Source organism: Stenella coeruleoalba (assembly GCF_951394435.1).
Source record: "Stenella coeruleoalba genome assembly, chromosome: 8".
Lineage (NCBI taxonomy): Eukaryota > Metazoa > Chordata > Mammalia > Artiodactyla > Delphinidae > Stenella > Stenella coeruleoalba.
Genome location: NC_137154.1, coordinates 101,037,799 through 101,054,140, shown reverse-complemented (window position 1 = coordinate 101,054,140; position 16,342 = coordinate 101,037,799). Strand labels below are relative to the sequence as shown.

The 16,342-nt window shown below is 53.8% G+C and overlaps 1 protein-coding gene and 1 long non-coding RNA gene across 3 annotated transcripts in view; one reads left to right on the top strand and one right to left on the bottom strand.

The window, feature by feature from the left end:
* KIRREL3 (kirre like nephrin family adhesion molecule 3) overlaps positions 1–16,342 on the top strand; it is a gene marked incomplete at its 5' end in the record, with an annotated part of 539,825 nt that overhangs the window by 440,118 nt on the left and 83,365 nt on the right. For both annotated transcript variants that reach the window (XM_079930152.1, XM_079930151.1), the window contains 2 exons: positions 7,866–8,015; positions 12,819–12,968. In XM_079930152.1, the coding sequence (XP_079786278.1) occupies positions 7,866–8,015; positions 12,819–12,968 (300 nt within the window). The remainder of the gene's footprint in view (positions 1–7,865; positions 8,016–12,818; positions 12,969–16,342) is intronic.
* LOC307190757 lies at positions 9,342–10,919 on the bottom strand. Its single transcript, XR_013829530.1, has 3 exons — positions 10,833–10,919; positions 10,338–10,549; positions 9,342–9,472 (listed from the first exon to the last, which is right to left on the bottom strand). It is a non-coding gene; the product is annotated as an uncharacterized lncRNA (long non-coding RNA).

Here is a 16,342-nt window from a genome sequence, read left to right as displayed (position 1 = left end):
CCTCCTCAGTCTTCCTGCCTTCAGTTTATCCTTCCTCATCCACCCTCCTCACTGTGGCCACTGTGATCATTCTCAAACTCAGACCTGAGCCTGTGGGTCAAAACCAGTAATTGGGGCTCCCCTGGTGGCACAGTGGTTGAGAGTCCGCCTGCCGATGCAGAGGACACGGGTTCGTGTCCCGGTCCGGGAGGATCCCACATGCCGCGGAGCGGCTGGGCCCGTGAGCCATGGCCACTGAGCCCGCGTGTCCGGAGCCTGTGCTCCGCAATGGGAGAGGCCACAACAGTGAGAGGCCCGCGTACCACCAAAAAAAAAAAAAAAAAAGAGTAATGATTTCTCATTAGTGCAAACTTCTTACTGTGCATCCCAGGGCCTACGCAGCTGGACCTACCCCGTTCTCTCGATACACATCCTACATGCACAGAGGCCACGCGCCCATCACACCAGGCTCGCAGTGAGAGGGCATGCAGGACCCTGTGCGCTTTCCTCAAAGCGTCCTGTTCATTCTCACAGACAACCCAGCAAGCATGATTACCATCCTATGGGGAAACTGAGGTTCAGAGTAACTAAGAAATTTTCACAGCTGTAACAGCACAGCCAGAGATCACGCCTGGACCGTGTGACGGCCGTGCTTTTATTCCCTGAACGCGTTCTGACCTCCTCGCTTTCCTTACACCGTCCCCATCCCAGGGAACGTTTCCTCCTTGCCCTCATCTTGCTTACCCTTCCAGGCCATTTCCAAAGCCAGCCCTTCAGCAACTCCTTTCCCCATTCTCCCAGAAGGAAAAATCTTTCTTCCTTGGGACATTCTTTTTTTATTATTATTATATAAGTTTCAGGGGAACACATAGTGATTCACAATTTTTTTATTATTATTAGTTTATTTATTTTTGGCTGCACTGGGTCTTCGTTGCTGTGCACAGGCTCTCTCTAGTTGCGGCGAGTGGGGGCTACTCTTCATTCCATTGCGTGGGCTTATTGCAGTGGCTTCTCTTATTGCGAAGCATGGACTCTAGGCGTGCAGGTCTCAGGAGTTGTAGCACATGGGCTCAGTAGTGTGGCTCGCAGGCCCTAGAGCGCAGGCTCAGTAGTTGTGACGCATGGGGCTTACGTGCTCCGAGGCATGTGGGATCTTCCTGGACCAGGGCTCGAACCCGTGTCCCCTGCCTTGGCAGGCAGATTCTTAACCACTGCGCCACCAGGGAAGCCCTAGTGAGCCACAATTTTTAAAGGTTATACTCCATTTATAATTATTAAAGAATGTTGACTCTGTCCTCTGTGTTGTAGAGTACATCCCTGCAGCTTACTTACCTTATCCACAGCAGTTCGCACCTCTTAATCCCCTCCCCCTCTCTTGCCCCTCCCCCCTTTGCTCTCCCTACTGGTAACCAATAGTTTGTTCTCTGTATCTGTGAGTCTGTTTCCAGTCTGTGATATTCTTAGGACTTTATACCTCACTTGAGGCACCTTTTATTTTAGTTCCCTGTGCACATATTTGTCGCCTCCAGACACTAAGCTCCTTGTGCAAAATACATCAGTCCCTCCTCTGCATCCCCACACCTGGCCAGGGGTCTTGGAGATTGATGGGGTGGGATCTGCCCCTATGTGTGTGGCCAACAGCACATCCCTGGTACCATTACACCCCGTAATGATCAGTCTTATTATTAGTCAGGGAGCTAGGACATAACCCCATAACCCCCAATTCCGCTCCCCTGAGTAGGTCACAACAGGGCATTCCAGAAATTCCCCAAAACGCATTGTCCTGCATTAAGAGCTGGCCCTGTGCTGAGCCACAGGATAGCAGCAGAAGTCAAGACTTGGGCCTCCAGGCACGGTCTGAGCCACCTGCCCTGGTCCTTTCCCACCTGCCGGGCACTGCTGGTGTCAGCTGAGCGCTGGGCTGGCTCCTGCCTCCCCTCCCTTCCACCCATCTGTTCGCTTCTTGGACCCTGTGCAGCTTCCCTTAATCTCATAAGAGGCAATTTGCGTGCTCTGGGCTGGGAAAAACCTGGCAACAAATAATCCCCGGTACAAGTATTCTTAAGCCTTCCCCAATTGGTCACTAATAGCAGAACAGACGGTGACATTTGCGCCTTTTCTGCATGGTTGACCAGGTAGCTCTGGGAGGCTGAAACCAGTAAAGGCAGGGCTGCAGGAGGCTCAGATGCTCACCGCTCTCACCTGCGTGACTCATGGGAAGAAGCAGATTCTAATCGGTCCAACTTCAGATTTGCAAAGCCTCCTTTCCCATCCCTGGGACCCCTCGTGGCTCCGGTTTTAATAGTCCTGGGCTCAGGAAAGACTCACGAATAGTCATGAAAATTAGAACAAACCTTTATGAAACACCTGTGTGTGCCCAGATCATTTACACATGTGGCCCCTCAGCCTCACGGCAGCTTTGCAAAGTAGGTGTGTCACCCCCATTTTATAAATGGGGAAACCAAGGCTTAGAGTGGGTGAGGAATGTGCCCCACATCATACTGCTAGTGACAGGGCTGGAGTTCCTTCCCAGGCCCGCCTGGTTCTGTGTTTTTTCCACTGTCCAGGACCCAGACCCTGGCAGGTGACCCGTTAGGCACTCAAAGTGGGTCCCTGAGGCTACCCGTCACTCACACCTTTGCTTGTAGTTTCCCTGCCACAGAAGGACATCTTTCTTCCATCACATCCCCGTACCCTGATTCCTCCTCCAGGAAGCCCCTCTGTTTCTTCTCCCCACCCCTACGCTTGCAGCAGGCCTTTCTTAAAGCCCCAAAGAACTTTACGTGACCCCTTGAGGAGACCCATCACCTTCTCCCTCACGGTCTAGCAACTTGGGTCAAGTGCAGCCGTGCACAGACTCTCAGTAAGTGTCACTGAATGTCCTGGGAGTTGCAGCAAGCAGGACTTCAGCCGGGCTGCCCCCGCATTCAGGAACAGGGGTGGCAGTGACGCCCCCCAGGGCATCAGAGGAGTCCTCACTCCACCCACTCCTGGACCCCAGGGCATCCTCGGGGCATCACTCAGCCTCTCCCTCCTTGCCCTTCCCTCCCCGCTGAAGGAGCAAGTGAGGGTGGCTGTGCACTGGGCTCCACAGAAGCCAGGCAAGCTTACCAGGTGGCCCTGACATTCCTGTCCAGGTCTGGCTGGGATTAACGCTAAGGGCAGTGGTCACCTCCCCTCCACCTGCTACTGGAGCAAAGGCCTGGCCAAAGTGCCCAGAGAGACGGGAGGAAGAGGGTGAGCACACTCCACACCATCTCCCGAGGGGGGTGCAGGGGATATGGGGACATCAGCACCCCTGCTCCCCGCATCAGGCTTCAGTGCAGAGTTTGCCCCGAGGCTGTCTCTCCTGTTAAACTAACTAACCCCACACCCCTTGCTCTCTGCACTAGTGCATGCAGACCCCACAGAGAGCTGCCTCTCATACCAGCATGGGACCACCTGACCACCAGATCAGTGACTGGGGAGAGGCACAGACTCAGATACCTGTAGGTGTGGCCACAGACTTACGACACTGCAGTACCAGAATGTGTCCGCAGAAGACCTGGGGTTGACAATTATCGGAGGAAGGGATGGGTGAGCGCCATGGTCCCTCTGAGCCTGGCAGGGAGGACCCCGGCCACCTTGGGTGTGGCTCACTGGGCCCTCTTTCTGCCTGTTCCACACACACACACACACACACACACACACACACACGCACACACAGGCACAGCCAGAGTCAGGCCGCAGCACCACGAGCTCCTGGAACCATAAAGCCTTAAAGATTGTCCAGACCACAGTCCCTTCCAGGGGTCTCTACAGTGACCCTGACAGCAGAGGGAAGCCTTGGCCTTCTCAGCCTACGTTTTAGTCCCAGAAAAAATTCCACCACGCCCCCCCGCAGAATGCTAAACCAGAGGCTTTCAAAGATTCTGAAAGAATAAGAAGAGTTTGTTCAAGCAAAATTTTAAGTGGTTGACAAGGAACAGAAGCAGAAAAGGTCTGGCTGGAGAAGGGGTGAGGCCTACAAGTCAATTCATTCAGCCCCACAGACACACACACACACACACACACACACACACACACACACACACACGTGCATACACCATGGCAGCCAGGCCCCTGGAGCGCGGCTGTAAAGGCATCGCTCAGGGTAATCTGGCCCTTATAACCTCAGCCAGCAAAGTGCCTCTTCCCTCCCCAGGAAGTAACTGGGAATTGCGGGGGGACCTCGGATCGGAGGCCAGGGGTGTGTGAGCTCATAGAGCCTCACGGGGTCTTCAGCGTTTTAAATGTTTTCCTGGAAGACGGTGGGGACCTCCCCGAGCCCGATGGTGACGGTTCACTCCATGCCAAGGTGTGCTGCGGGTCCCCAGAAAAAGACTGGGGCAAGGGGCTGGGCGGTCAGGGGCGGCCCCTTCAGAGAGCCCGGTGGGCTGAAGGAGGCGAGGCAGGGAGCGGGGGGTGGGGCGCTTTGGAGAACAGTCTAGAGAAGTCAGAGAGAGGTGCTGAGCAGAAAGCAGCGGGCAGGGAGCAGCCGGCAGCAGGACAGGTTTGGAGAGAATCTACGCAAGATACTGCCCAGGAGGTTATAGAAAACGATCATTTGCCTTTCACCTCTCTAGACTGGAAAGCAGGAAGTGAGGGAACCGGTGAGGAGATTCTCTGGACAAGAGCCTGCCCCCGTGGTGGCACGCCGCATCCCCAAGGGCTCCTGAGCCCAAAGAGGAGGCCTCAGGGCCTGTCCCACTGGGCCATCCCTCCACCTCCTCTCCATCCTCTTGCACTGCAGCCTTCATCTCCTCTAGAAGTGACACCTGACTTAGGTTCTGCTTGAGAAAAGCACCTCATTGACTCGAAAGAGAAAAGTGTTTAGTGGCTCGTATTTAATGCACAGAAGTTAACAGTATGCTGGGGACTTCCCTGGCCGTCCAGTGGTTAGGACTCCATGCTTCCACTGCCGGGGGTACGGGATCAATCCCTGTCGGGGAGCTGAGATTCCGCATGCCGCCAGGTGCACTCACTACGCCCGCCCCCCACATAATTTGCCAACCATGTCCTCTGGGGCAGCTTTATGAGACTATCCAGTGAGCCTGTGTCCCTCCAGAAACATTCTTTCCATAGAAAAGCCGAGGGGATGCAAACGAACACAATGTGAAAGCCGAGAAGTCTCTCTGAAGCCTGCTAGGCTGCGTCGGGAGACTAGTCCCCTCGAGGCCGGCTCCTACCTCCCTGCCCCCCAGGCTCCCTTCCATCGGCCCCCACCCCAACTCCTGGCTCTGAGGCAGCCTCCAGGGTGAAATAGTGACCACTTAGTGTCCACCTGCACGCCTGCTTCTGACAACCTCTCCTCCCAGCCCCTCCAGAGCCCGGTTTCCATGGTGACAGCCCCTCTTCTCCCTGGGACACTGCCATACCCGTCACCCTTGGGCTCCTCACCCTCGCCCCAGCCCGCACCTTGGCCTGGGGATGCTTCCTGCACTCCAGCTCTCCGGGCACCCTCACCAACACCAAGAGGAAGTGGGACTGCGGTGGGGTGGCGGGGAGACCAGCCCAGTTCCCACCGCAGGCCTCCCTATTCAGGGGCATTCTGGGGGCTCAGGCTCCACTGCTGAGAGCCAGCTTATCCCAGCCCCGGCTCTCAGCTGACAACCCGATGCTTCTCTCCGATCACACAATCTTCCGCAGCTACTGCTGCTGTCTTGACACTGTCCTTGCAAGGAAGATGCTGAGACAGAAGAATGCGCTGTGAAATCATCATTAGAGCCTGGAGAAGGAGGCTGGGAGAGGACCAGTCTCCCGCTCACTCATCCTCTCTGCATCCCAGCGTCTCCCGCTCCTCTTCCTCCTCCTGTTCTCCCTCTGCCTTCTCTCCATCTCTCTCTTCCTCTCCATTCCTGCTCTCCTGCTCTCCTCACTCCCCTCCCTCTCTCGCTCCTTCTCTGGTCTCTCCCTCCCTTTCTCCTCTCATCTCTTCCCTCCTTCTCTCTCTTGTTTTGGTGCCAGAAACGGTCTAATTACAACAGGGAACTTGAAGAGACAGAAAGGAAGAAAGAAAAAAAAATCCCACCCCACCACACATAGCTGATGATAATGTCCTATGAAATCTAATTTATAAAGCTCAAATCAGAATCAAAAGTGTTACTCTCACAATTCAGGGCCGATTTGATTTTTAATGAGATCCCTCAGAGACCCAGCCAAGAGCTCATCAGGTTGAAAACTCAGCTACCTTCCCGCCAGCCACAAACTCTCCAGTGTGGACCTCTGTCTCTCCTCCACTGCCACCCCCGGTGCCCCTCGGAGGCACACGCCAGGGGCTCCCTTCTTAGGACCGTCTGCTGCTGAGAGCTTGGCCCTAACCGTGGTCGAAGCCTGGGGCTCTGTGTCCCCAAGTTGGACAGCAGCCAGTGTCCAGGACCTCTGTGGCCACCTCTGACTCTCTCCAGGTGGAGGGGCAGCCTGCCCACCAGGTCCTGTGTATCTGCATCTGCAGAGCAGGGGGTAGGAAAGAATACAGGCTTAGACGTCATGAGCCCCAGGTCAAACCCCACTCATTAGCTGTGTGACCTTGGGCAGGTTACTTTCCCTCTCTGGTCTGGGTGTCTTTACTATAAAATGGGACTAGTCCTGCTCTGAAGTGTAATTACATGGGTACAGGAGGGACAGCATGGGAAGCCCAGATGGTACTGTGGGCCGGGAGCTCAGTGGATGTCAATGTCCCATGTCGTGTTGTCCATTCAGCTGTGGCCTCCCAGGGAACGTGGGTCACATCACCCCCCTTCTTCAGCAATCCCTCCAGGATGAGACATTGGGACCTGCATGCAGTAGATGAGAACATGGTCCTTAGAGCCAGAGAGTCTTGGATTCACTGCCCTGGTCCTGTCACTAGATGCTCCCTGGACAATTTAGTTAACCTCTAAGGCTCAGTGTGCTGAGTGCCTGTGAAAAGGGGTTAATAAGGCTCCACACAAGTGTTGCGGGGATGTAACGGCCACAGAGAAGGCCCACAGGGCACGTGGTGAGTCACTAACAGGCGCAGCTCCTGTTACTAATTTTTTACCTCCTTGGGCCTCATTTCCTCATCTGAAAAATGGGGATAAAAATAGTACCTGCCTCATAGGTTGTTAGGAGGATGAAAATATTAACAGGCTAATATTTGTAAATCTTGGAACAAAGGCTGGCATATTGTACCCAATGTGGGTGTCTCTGTTTAATAAAATATGAACTGCCTACCTTAGATGGTTCAGGGAGGTGTGTATGGGCAGGTGTGGGTTCACACTGATGATTTGCTCCCAGTGACAGAGAGGCTGGCGCAGGGTCTGCTGCAGAAAAGAAAGAGACAGGAGACGATTACCTGCTCACTCAACCCTACCATCCCTCACACTACACCACCCCTCATCCCGCCAAATTTGGCCCTAGTCCCATCCTGGGAATCACTAAAACTATGATATTATTGATATTTCTTGGATTCTCAGGTTTAACCAAAGCACACCACGCCCTACGCCTGTTGCCCTCTTGAAGCACACCCCGACCCCCCAGAGTGCTTCCAACTGGGGGTCTGTCTCCTGCCTCTGCCCCCTTGTGGAAGTAGGCACCAGGAAGTGGCGTTAAGGGGGAATAACACGTGCCAAGTGCAGTAGCACATGGCCCGTTTTGGGGGCTGGAGGATGGCTGGACCACAGCATGAGTGTGCTGGGGATTGATGGGCAGGGAGCCTGCAGCCGGGGCCAGCTCCTGCAAGCAGGGGATGGAGCTGGGGGCAGTGAAGAAGCCACAGCTGGGCCCCAGGCAGGTAGGGAGGTGCTCTGGGGGTCCTTGTCCCCCAGGGCAGCCTGGGCTCTGCTTCCATAGCTCGAGGGGAAGCCCTTCCGGCAAGTAACTGACCGTTGCATTCGTTTCCTTCCTAGGTCAAGTGTACTCCTTCAGCCAGCAGCCCCAGGACCAGGCTGTGGTATCGGGGCAGCCGGTGACACTGCTGTGCGCCATCCCTGAATACGATGGCTTCGTTCTGTGGATCAAAGACGGCTTGGCTCTGGGCGTGGGCAGGGACCTCTCAAGTGAGTATCCCCAGACCTCCCCAGGAAGGCCTAGAACCCGCCCCTGCCCTACCCACCCACCCACCCCCTCCTAGGGAACCCCATCTTCAGAGGCATTTGGGGATTAAATCTCAGCTTTCATTGCAGATCCCACGGGCAGAGGCAGGCAAGGCAGGCCCTGGGTCCAGGATGCATGGGACTTTGCGGGCCCCTCTGACTCCTGGGGATGAATTATGAGTAAACCCTCAATTCGGGCGGTCAGTCCTAAACTTAACACAGTGTTGCCCTGGAGGGTCCATTCCAAAGTCAAACATGATTCACATAAAGTCAGTTTTCCAGAAGTAAAGTGTTCCTTTTCCTTGGTCCAACATGTGTTCCCTACTTAAGTCACAAGTTAAGTGTTGTTCTTCCCTCCTTCCAACCATTAAAGGGAGCCAAGTAGATTGAAAACGCGAAGAAACCTGGTTGGGTTTAGGGGTCATCATGTGATGGGGAGAAAAGAAAACCAGTGTTTAAAATAAATTCCAAGCTTCGTTCAGCCCACCACCCAGGCTGGTATTCAGCAAAGATGCGCTGGTGGGCTCCCATGGTTGTTGATGGCTGACGTCTGTGCTGCCTGGTTGGTGCCCACGCCCCATCACCTGTTAACTATTGTAAATGTCAACGCTTAAGCCCACACAGACGTTTTTCCAATCCATCCTCTCCTCTGGGAGAAAAAAGAATGAAATCATCCTCCTGGTCACTCACCCATCAGCCATTATTATTCTCCCCTGAGGAGGGTAGGCATGTGGTTGTTTGCTAGCTTAGCATAAACTGTAAAATGCAGAACGAGGAATGTGGGTATCCCTGCGGTTGGGGAGTGTCTGGGGGTGGAGAAGGAGAGAAGAATATGTGTTCAACTGAGAAGTAGCTTGGCCTCTCTCATGGTGTTCAGCTGCAGGAAAATAAAAATCGAAGTGCACTCAGGAACATGATGGTTGGGAAGTTAATATTTTAAAATGTGAGTTATGTCTTGCCAAAAATGTGTATTGAAACATTATAGCAATGGTCAATAGTATCACAGGGTTTGAGTGCTGCAGCCCAGCTGAGCATGGATAAAATACACAATCACATCTCCAAAATATACTGTGCTGCCCTAAAATTTAAGTATTGTGGGAACCAGCCAATTTCAGGGACTCTGAACCCCCTTACCGCAGAGGAACTGGGGGAATAATACGATCTTCCCAAACCGAGTCCTTCACGCTCCACGAGGCTCTGAGCTGGCCCAGCACTGCTGCTGGTTAAGGAAGCTCTCTGGGTTCCCGGTCAGTGGTTTTCAGCTTCCATCAGGGACTGGGGGCTTGTTCGGTCGGTGAAGAGGAAGCCCCAGGTCACCATGGATGGTTCATAGAAGGGTCATCGCTGCATGGATAATTGACCCTCTGGCATCCACTTCCATGAATGTCTTTCTGGGATCCAGCATTGGGTCCTTCTAAGTGCTGGAAGGCAATGGGATCTGATGAACTGGGATCCTTTTCCTCTCCAACTTGACTCCATTGATAGAAAGAAGGTCAGCCCTCTCCTTGCAGAGCCAATAAACTCAAACTCTTGGTAACGTGTTTTCTCTGTATTTGATCACTTGTCCCAAAATAGCATCATGACAATAATGACAAACGTATGCTCAATAAACACTGTTTGTTTGCCTGATAAGAAAGTGGGTGTAATAGATCTCAGTTCAGTTCAGGAAGTATTTGCCGAGCACCTAACACCGTGGGGGAACTGGGGCCCGTGTTACGGGGTTTCAGCCTGCTTCAGCTCTGCCGGCTTCTATTTTAAATGTGTGGCCCCATCCAGTCTACCAGAAACGATGCCTTAACTGAAGGCCTCACTACCTTTCTGGTCACCAAAGCTGGAAAAAACAGTCGAAGGAAGTGATTTACAAATACACTCCCTCATACTGATGGAACATTTTTCTTCTAAGAAGCTCAAATATTTCTCAGACATTATCTCATAAATCTACAATCATCCACGGGTAGAAAAAGAAGGCTTTTCCCCTTTATTTGGCAGGTAAATAAAATCACAGCTGAGAAAGAAATTGATTCAAACAAATACCCAATCCCAATGCATGGGACCCTGGCTCCTAACCCCAAAAGCCCTTATACCCTCCTCAAAACAGGGACCTCTCTGGCTACCCTACGTCATTGTTATGTTCATTTAAACTAGCATTTATAGACTACTTACTGAATGCCAGGTACTTTACATAGATTATCCTATCTGATCTTCACCATAACTCTGTGAGATACGAGCATTGTCTCCACTTTACTGACAAGGAAATGGAAAGGCAGAGGAGTTAAAGTAACTTACCCAAGACAACAGAGCTAGGCAGTGACAGAGCTGACATTGGAACCCAGGCAATTTGTCTGTAGAACCCAGACTTCCAATAACTTTGCCTCCCCTGGGAGTAGCGAGAGAGTATTGATGCTGTGGAAGGAGCTAGAACTTCCTCAGAATCTGTGCTTCTGGGCCTGTGCTTTGCGAAGATACTGCCGTCTTTGGATAGCATCACGGCTCGCTGCCTAATTATGCAAATACAAACAAACCCATCACTGATGTTTTCAGCAGCTTATGAGAGCGGAAGCCTGCTGTTGACGGCTTGCAAGTCAACAAAAACACAAGCTCCGGCCAAGATGCCTGCAGCAGACCAGGGGCTAATCACAGGACAGTGGGATCCAGAGGCTGGGCTGGAGCGCCTGGGGCAGTGAGCCAGCTACGTCGAGCACAGCCACAGCAGGGTGAGAGCTGGACTAGGACCCACTTCCAGCCCTTCACCCCGCCCCAGGGAGAGCCAACTTAACTTACCCGGGCTCCTTCTCAAAGCCCAGCAGAGGGCAGGCAGGGCAGGCAGGGGGGTGGCCAGGCTCTTGCGGGTACAGCTGACAGCCTTGTAGCAACTCCAGCCAGGCCTGAACAGCTGTGGAGGGCAAGACCACTTGATGGCATGACGGGGACAATGCTAGTCGTGAAAACGTGAGCCTGAAAGGCTCAACCGCACAGGAGGCACCCCAAAAGCATACTGGGGAGTCTGGTGGAGGATCACAGCTACCTCCACTGACCAGAAATGGGTGCTGCTTAACAGCCCACCCCCAGGGAGCCCTGCCCCACCTCTGGAAGACCCTTAGGTTATGGGGGGTAAAAGGGGCCTAAGAGCACCAACACTTCATCCAGGGTAGAAATCTCCTCTGCAGTATTCCTGACAGGCAATCATCCCATGTATGCTTGAATACAGCCAGTGATGGGGACCTCACTACCACCTCTGGCAGCCCAGATCTTTGTTGGACACCAGTAAATTGTTAACAATATTCTAAAGTATTTCCCCACGTTCATTCTGACCCTTGGTCCTAATGCCGTCCTTGGGAGCTACATGAACACATCTAACCCCCACTAAGAGACTTGGAAATATTTGAAGAGAGCTATGGCACGTCTCTCTGTCTCTGCTTCTGTCTTGTAAGCACTAGTCTTCTCTTTAAAAGGCCAAATGTGGGCTTCCCTGGTGGTGCAGTGGTTGAGAGTCCGCCTGCCAATGCAGGGGACACGGGTTCGTGCCCCGGTCCGGGAGGATCCCACATGCCGCGGAGCGGCTGGGCCCGTGAGCCATGGCCACTGAGCCTGCGAGTCCGGAGCCTGTGCTCCGCAACGGGAGGGGCCACAACAGAGAGAGGCCCGCGTACCGCAAAAAAAAAAAAAAAAAAAAAAAAAAGGCCGAATGTGCCCAATTCCCTCCTCCTATGGCACGTTTCTGAGAACTCACTCTGCCCTAGCGAAAGCCCTTCAGAAAGAGGAGCAGTTTGGGGCTGCTGGAGGCTGGATGGGCCTCTGAGGGGAAGAAGGACCCTGTAAGGCACTGGTGGGGGGAAAGCAGAGCTCTGGGAAGAGGACTGATGGAAAACAGGTCCTGCTGGGAGAAACTAAGGAGGTCGAGGGTCCAAGACCCGGGAGAGAAAGGCTCTGCCCGTCCCGGCAGCCACGACTCACGTTGACATTTACATTCAACCCGCAGAGCGTCAGGAAAGCCGCTTAAGGATTTATCATTCTCAAGCTTTTATTTCTCTGTTATTCATTGCCCATGGTGTAAGAGGCCCCAAACTTTTAAGTATCCCGAGTGCCTCCTAAGTGTTTAATCAGGCCCTGGGGTTCAGGGGGTCGTAGTAGGAATGACCAGAAAAGAGCCACTTACAGTTCCAAGTGACCAGAGATTCCTGGGAACTGGTGGGTGGGCCTCGGTTTCTACTTCCTGTCCATCCTGAAACTAAAGTTTTCCCCAAAATGACTCCTGATCCTTTCCAAGTTTTTTTTTCCTTCTTCTCTCTCCTGACTCTGTCTTCTCGGTTTCTACATCTCAGCCTGGGTCTCTGTCTCTCTATGTGTCTCCTTATTAGGATGCATGTCTGCTTTGCAAACCACAATACCCAGCCCCCTGCTTTCCAGGGTGACAGCCCGCTGTGTCTGTCCACATTTAGCACCCCTATCTCTACTGTCTCCTTCCCACTCAATAATAGCTTCCCCAGCATTCCTAAACTTAAAACCTACAGTACCCTTGTACACACACACACACACACACACACACACACACACACACACACTGCCCCAGTCCCCTGGGGAAACTCTCTTTTGTGCTCCTTATACTGAGGTCAGGGCCCTGTGCAGTGACCTCCTGCTCTGCCAGCCCCTAGGACCAGCCCCGGCTCGGGTGTCTCCCCCGTCCCCCGCTGTGCCTGTCTGTCATGTCCGGCTCTCCACCCCCGCCCCAGCCCTCCTGATATGCTGATATGCCTGCCGTCTCCACAGGTTACCCACAGTACCTGGTGGTAGGGAACCACCTGTCAGGGGAACATCACCTGAAGATCCTGCGGGCAGAGCTGCAAGACGATGCTGTGTACGAATGCCAGGCCATCCAGGCCGCCATCCGGTCCCGCCCCGCACGCCTCACCGTCCTAGGTAAGAACCGTCCGTACGCTGGGCTGAGGATGCTATGGGAAGCACCCTGGGCTCAGCTCCAGAAGCCAGGGGCCAGGCTGGAGGGGCCTCCCCACTGGACAAAGCCCCCCGGCATCGTCCCACAGGGCTCTGACCACTGCTGCCCCACTGTGTCAGTCCCTCCCCACCCAAAGGGGGAAAATGAAAGTTCCTGCCCTGGACACCAGAAGGCCAGCACCAGCTGACCTCTGACTTTGCCCAACCCCAGCGTGTTTGACTGCCACTTAGGGAGTTAAAAAGGGCTCCTGGGTGCTTATTTATTGAATCAGGAAGCACGTTCTGCACACGTGATCCATGTGAGGTCCTGTGCTTGGTGACGGAGACCCAGAGAAGAAGGGGACACATCCTCGAGTGCCTTCTTTCTGAATTGCCCTCCCCTGGTGCTGACAAAGCCCCATCTAAAACCCTCCCCTGTCAGACTCAGCATGGAGCTCAGTTCCCTCCATGATTTCAGCGTCCATAGGGACCACCCCGACCCTGCTCCTCCCCATCTTTGCTGCTCCCTGGGAATCCCGGCTCTCCGGTGGAGGCCCGGGCTGCCTACGTCATCCCCAGGAAAAGCCATTTCAGGTTCTTATGCTAAATCACAGCTTTACCCCTTGGTCGTTCTCCATCTTGGCTTCCCAGGAGCCCAGCACCCCTGGGACATCCTCCTGAAGAGGTCCCCGCTCCTGACTCGGGCACACCTGCCTGAGACCAGGGGACGGGCTCATCTACCTCTCCAGCTGCGTCATCCCAGTTTAGAGTTCAGCCCCTGTCAACTGCCTCCTCCGGCCAGATGTTAGCCAGGAGGCAGGCCCTCTGGGAACCACGCCGGCACATAAGTTATAATAGCTCACGTTTGCATAGCGCTGCACAGCAGACCTCTCAGCACCTCCACTTATGTTACCGCGCCTGTTCCGCCGCCGGCCTGCGGGACGGGGACTGTGGCCCCCGGGGGAGGGTCTGAGGCTCAGAGAAGCAAAGGACACGCATGGGGGACGGCACACAGGCAGCCAGAAGAGGGAAGTCCCTCCCACCCCCGCCTCCTGCAGCTGTTGTGAAGTTTGACAACAGGGTCGGCAGCTGGGGTGCTGCCTCCTTGCCGCCGGCTGCTCAGAGATGAAATATTTACGAGGGTGTCAGGTTATCTTCAGATCTACACGGCCAGCACACGGGGTAGACTGTCTCAAGCACAGCAGCAGACTGACCCTGGAGGACCACTTACCCGGCTCAGAGCTTGGCTTCTTGAGACGGGAAGGAGGAACCGGGGGCCAACCTCAGAAGCCCCCTCCCACCTCTCAGTTACCCCCCACCTGCGATGGAAGGAATGAGAAAAATAAACCTGCTCTGGAGGGTCAGCAAGTTGGGATTGATCAGGAAGTGGGCCTCCTGTGTTAGAAGGAGAGGCTGCCACCTTCATCTCTCCTGAGATGTGGCTAAAATGGGACCCGGTCTGTAATCGCTGTGGGGATTGAGGGAGGAGAGAGGAGGATTTAGTGCCTAATATATTTTCTGATCTTTAAGGATTGCAAAAGGCCATATAGATTTGCTAAGTGGAATTGTAGAATCTTCACCCCTTCCCTTGTACCCCTTCTAGAGGGTCCCAGAGATGCTAAAATGAGAGGAACCTGAGCAGTGCCCACTCCTGACTTCACGCAGGACGGAAAACAGATGGAGACTCCTCTGGTTCTTAAGTTCACATCCTGATATCAGAGCTTCAACCTGGTCATACCCAGCCTGTCACAGCCTCCTTTCCTCTCTACTATCTCAGGTGACAAAGTCCACATTATCCCAAATGTTTTACAGATAAGGAAGTTGAGGCTCAGAGAGGCAAAGGCTCTCATGGGAGGTCACACAGCTTTATTAGCCCTCAAAATAGACCCCAGATTTTCCAACTCCAAACCACTTATGTTACCTCGCCTCTTCCGATGCCAGCCTGTGGGATGGGGATTGTGGCCCCAAATGAGGGTCTGAGGCTCAGAGAAGCAAAGGGTGCTCTCTGCCCGGTCTCCACATCCCTAAATGCCCTGAGGATTGCCTTTGTCTGGCTGGTTAAGAGCCAGGCTTCTGAGAGCAGGGCCTCTGGTTCTGATCCGAACAGACTTAATTTTGTCTTGGGTCATATCTAAAAGGCATTCACTCCCCAGTCTCCCTCTCCAGAGGCCTGACCTGGCACTGGCTTCTGGCGGTTTGGGGTGGGAAATGTTTCACAAGTCTGGAGATCAGTTGAAGAGGGGGGAGGCAGAGTTTCCAGGAGACCCTAGCAGGATGGCCTGGGTAGAATTCCTGAGGCCAGAAAGGGAGACTGAGCTGGCATTTGTCCATCAGCCTTCCGTAAGGTCGCCACAAAAACCACTCCTCAAGCTTCCCCAGGCTCTGCTACATTTCCCCCTGACTCCTCAAGCCTACCCTAAGTCCCTACCCCCGAGTGGTCCTGTGGGTCCCAGCCCTGGCCTGGCCCTGCAGGACTCCAGCTGAGTTTCTCCATAGTATACAGCCCCACCTACTGCCCTGGAGGGAAGCCCTACAGGCAGAAGCTGTCCCAGGCTTCTGGAAAGGGAGCCTGGTCTAGTCATGGTGGTGGATAGACAGGGCTTCTCCTGTCCCAGCAGAGAGAGGGCTGTTTCTACCCTGGGCAGCCAGCTTCCCAGCCAAGATCCCATCTGCTTGGCCGTGACATCTCAGCCTGGAAAACTGTCCCAGCCATTTCCCCAAGGGGGCCGCTGCTTTCCCTATGTTCCAGGAATGAGAGAGCTTTCTTAATTTAGTCCGTATTTGGCCTGAGATAGATGTTTAATTAAATAAAGTAAGAGCCTGATTAGAACCTGCAGAAGTTGTAAGAGCAGAATCGGATGGTCTTCCAGCAAAATTGCAAAGCAAACACTTTGGCTGGAACAGAGGGAGACCCCCAGGGGTCTTCCATCAAAGCACCAAGTGAGAAGGGCAAATACGAGAGATTATATAGCCAACAGATGTGCACTGTTAAAATATGCAACTGCCGGCAGCCTGCTTAGAGAAGTCAGAGGGCCAGCTCAGAGTCTGCCATGCTCCGGGGAGGGCATGGGGACCCGGGCCCGGCAGCCAAGTCTAGAGTCACAGACACATTAATTAGCCTTGTGTTCCCAGCTCTCAGATGCAATCAGGCAAGGAGCAACTGTGAGCTGAGCATTTGCTACCTCAGGGAGACAGAGGGAAGGAGCCAGGGGACATAGAGGAAAAGGGGGAAGGGACAGATGCTGTGAAGTTGAGCGAGGCAAGGACTGGGTGCCCTTCCACCCCACAGAGCACCTCTGGAGTCATGGTGTCAGGGGCAGAGCCACAGGCTTGGAGGCAGCAGTCATGGTCCTGCCATT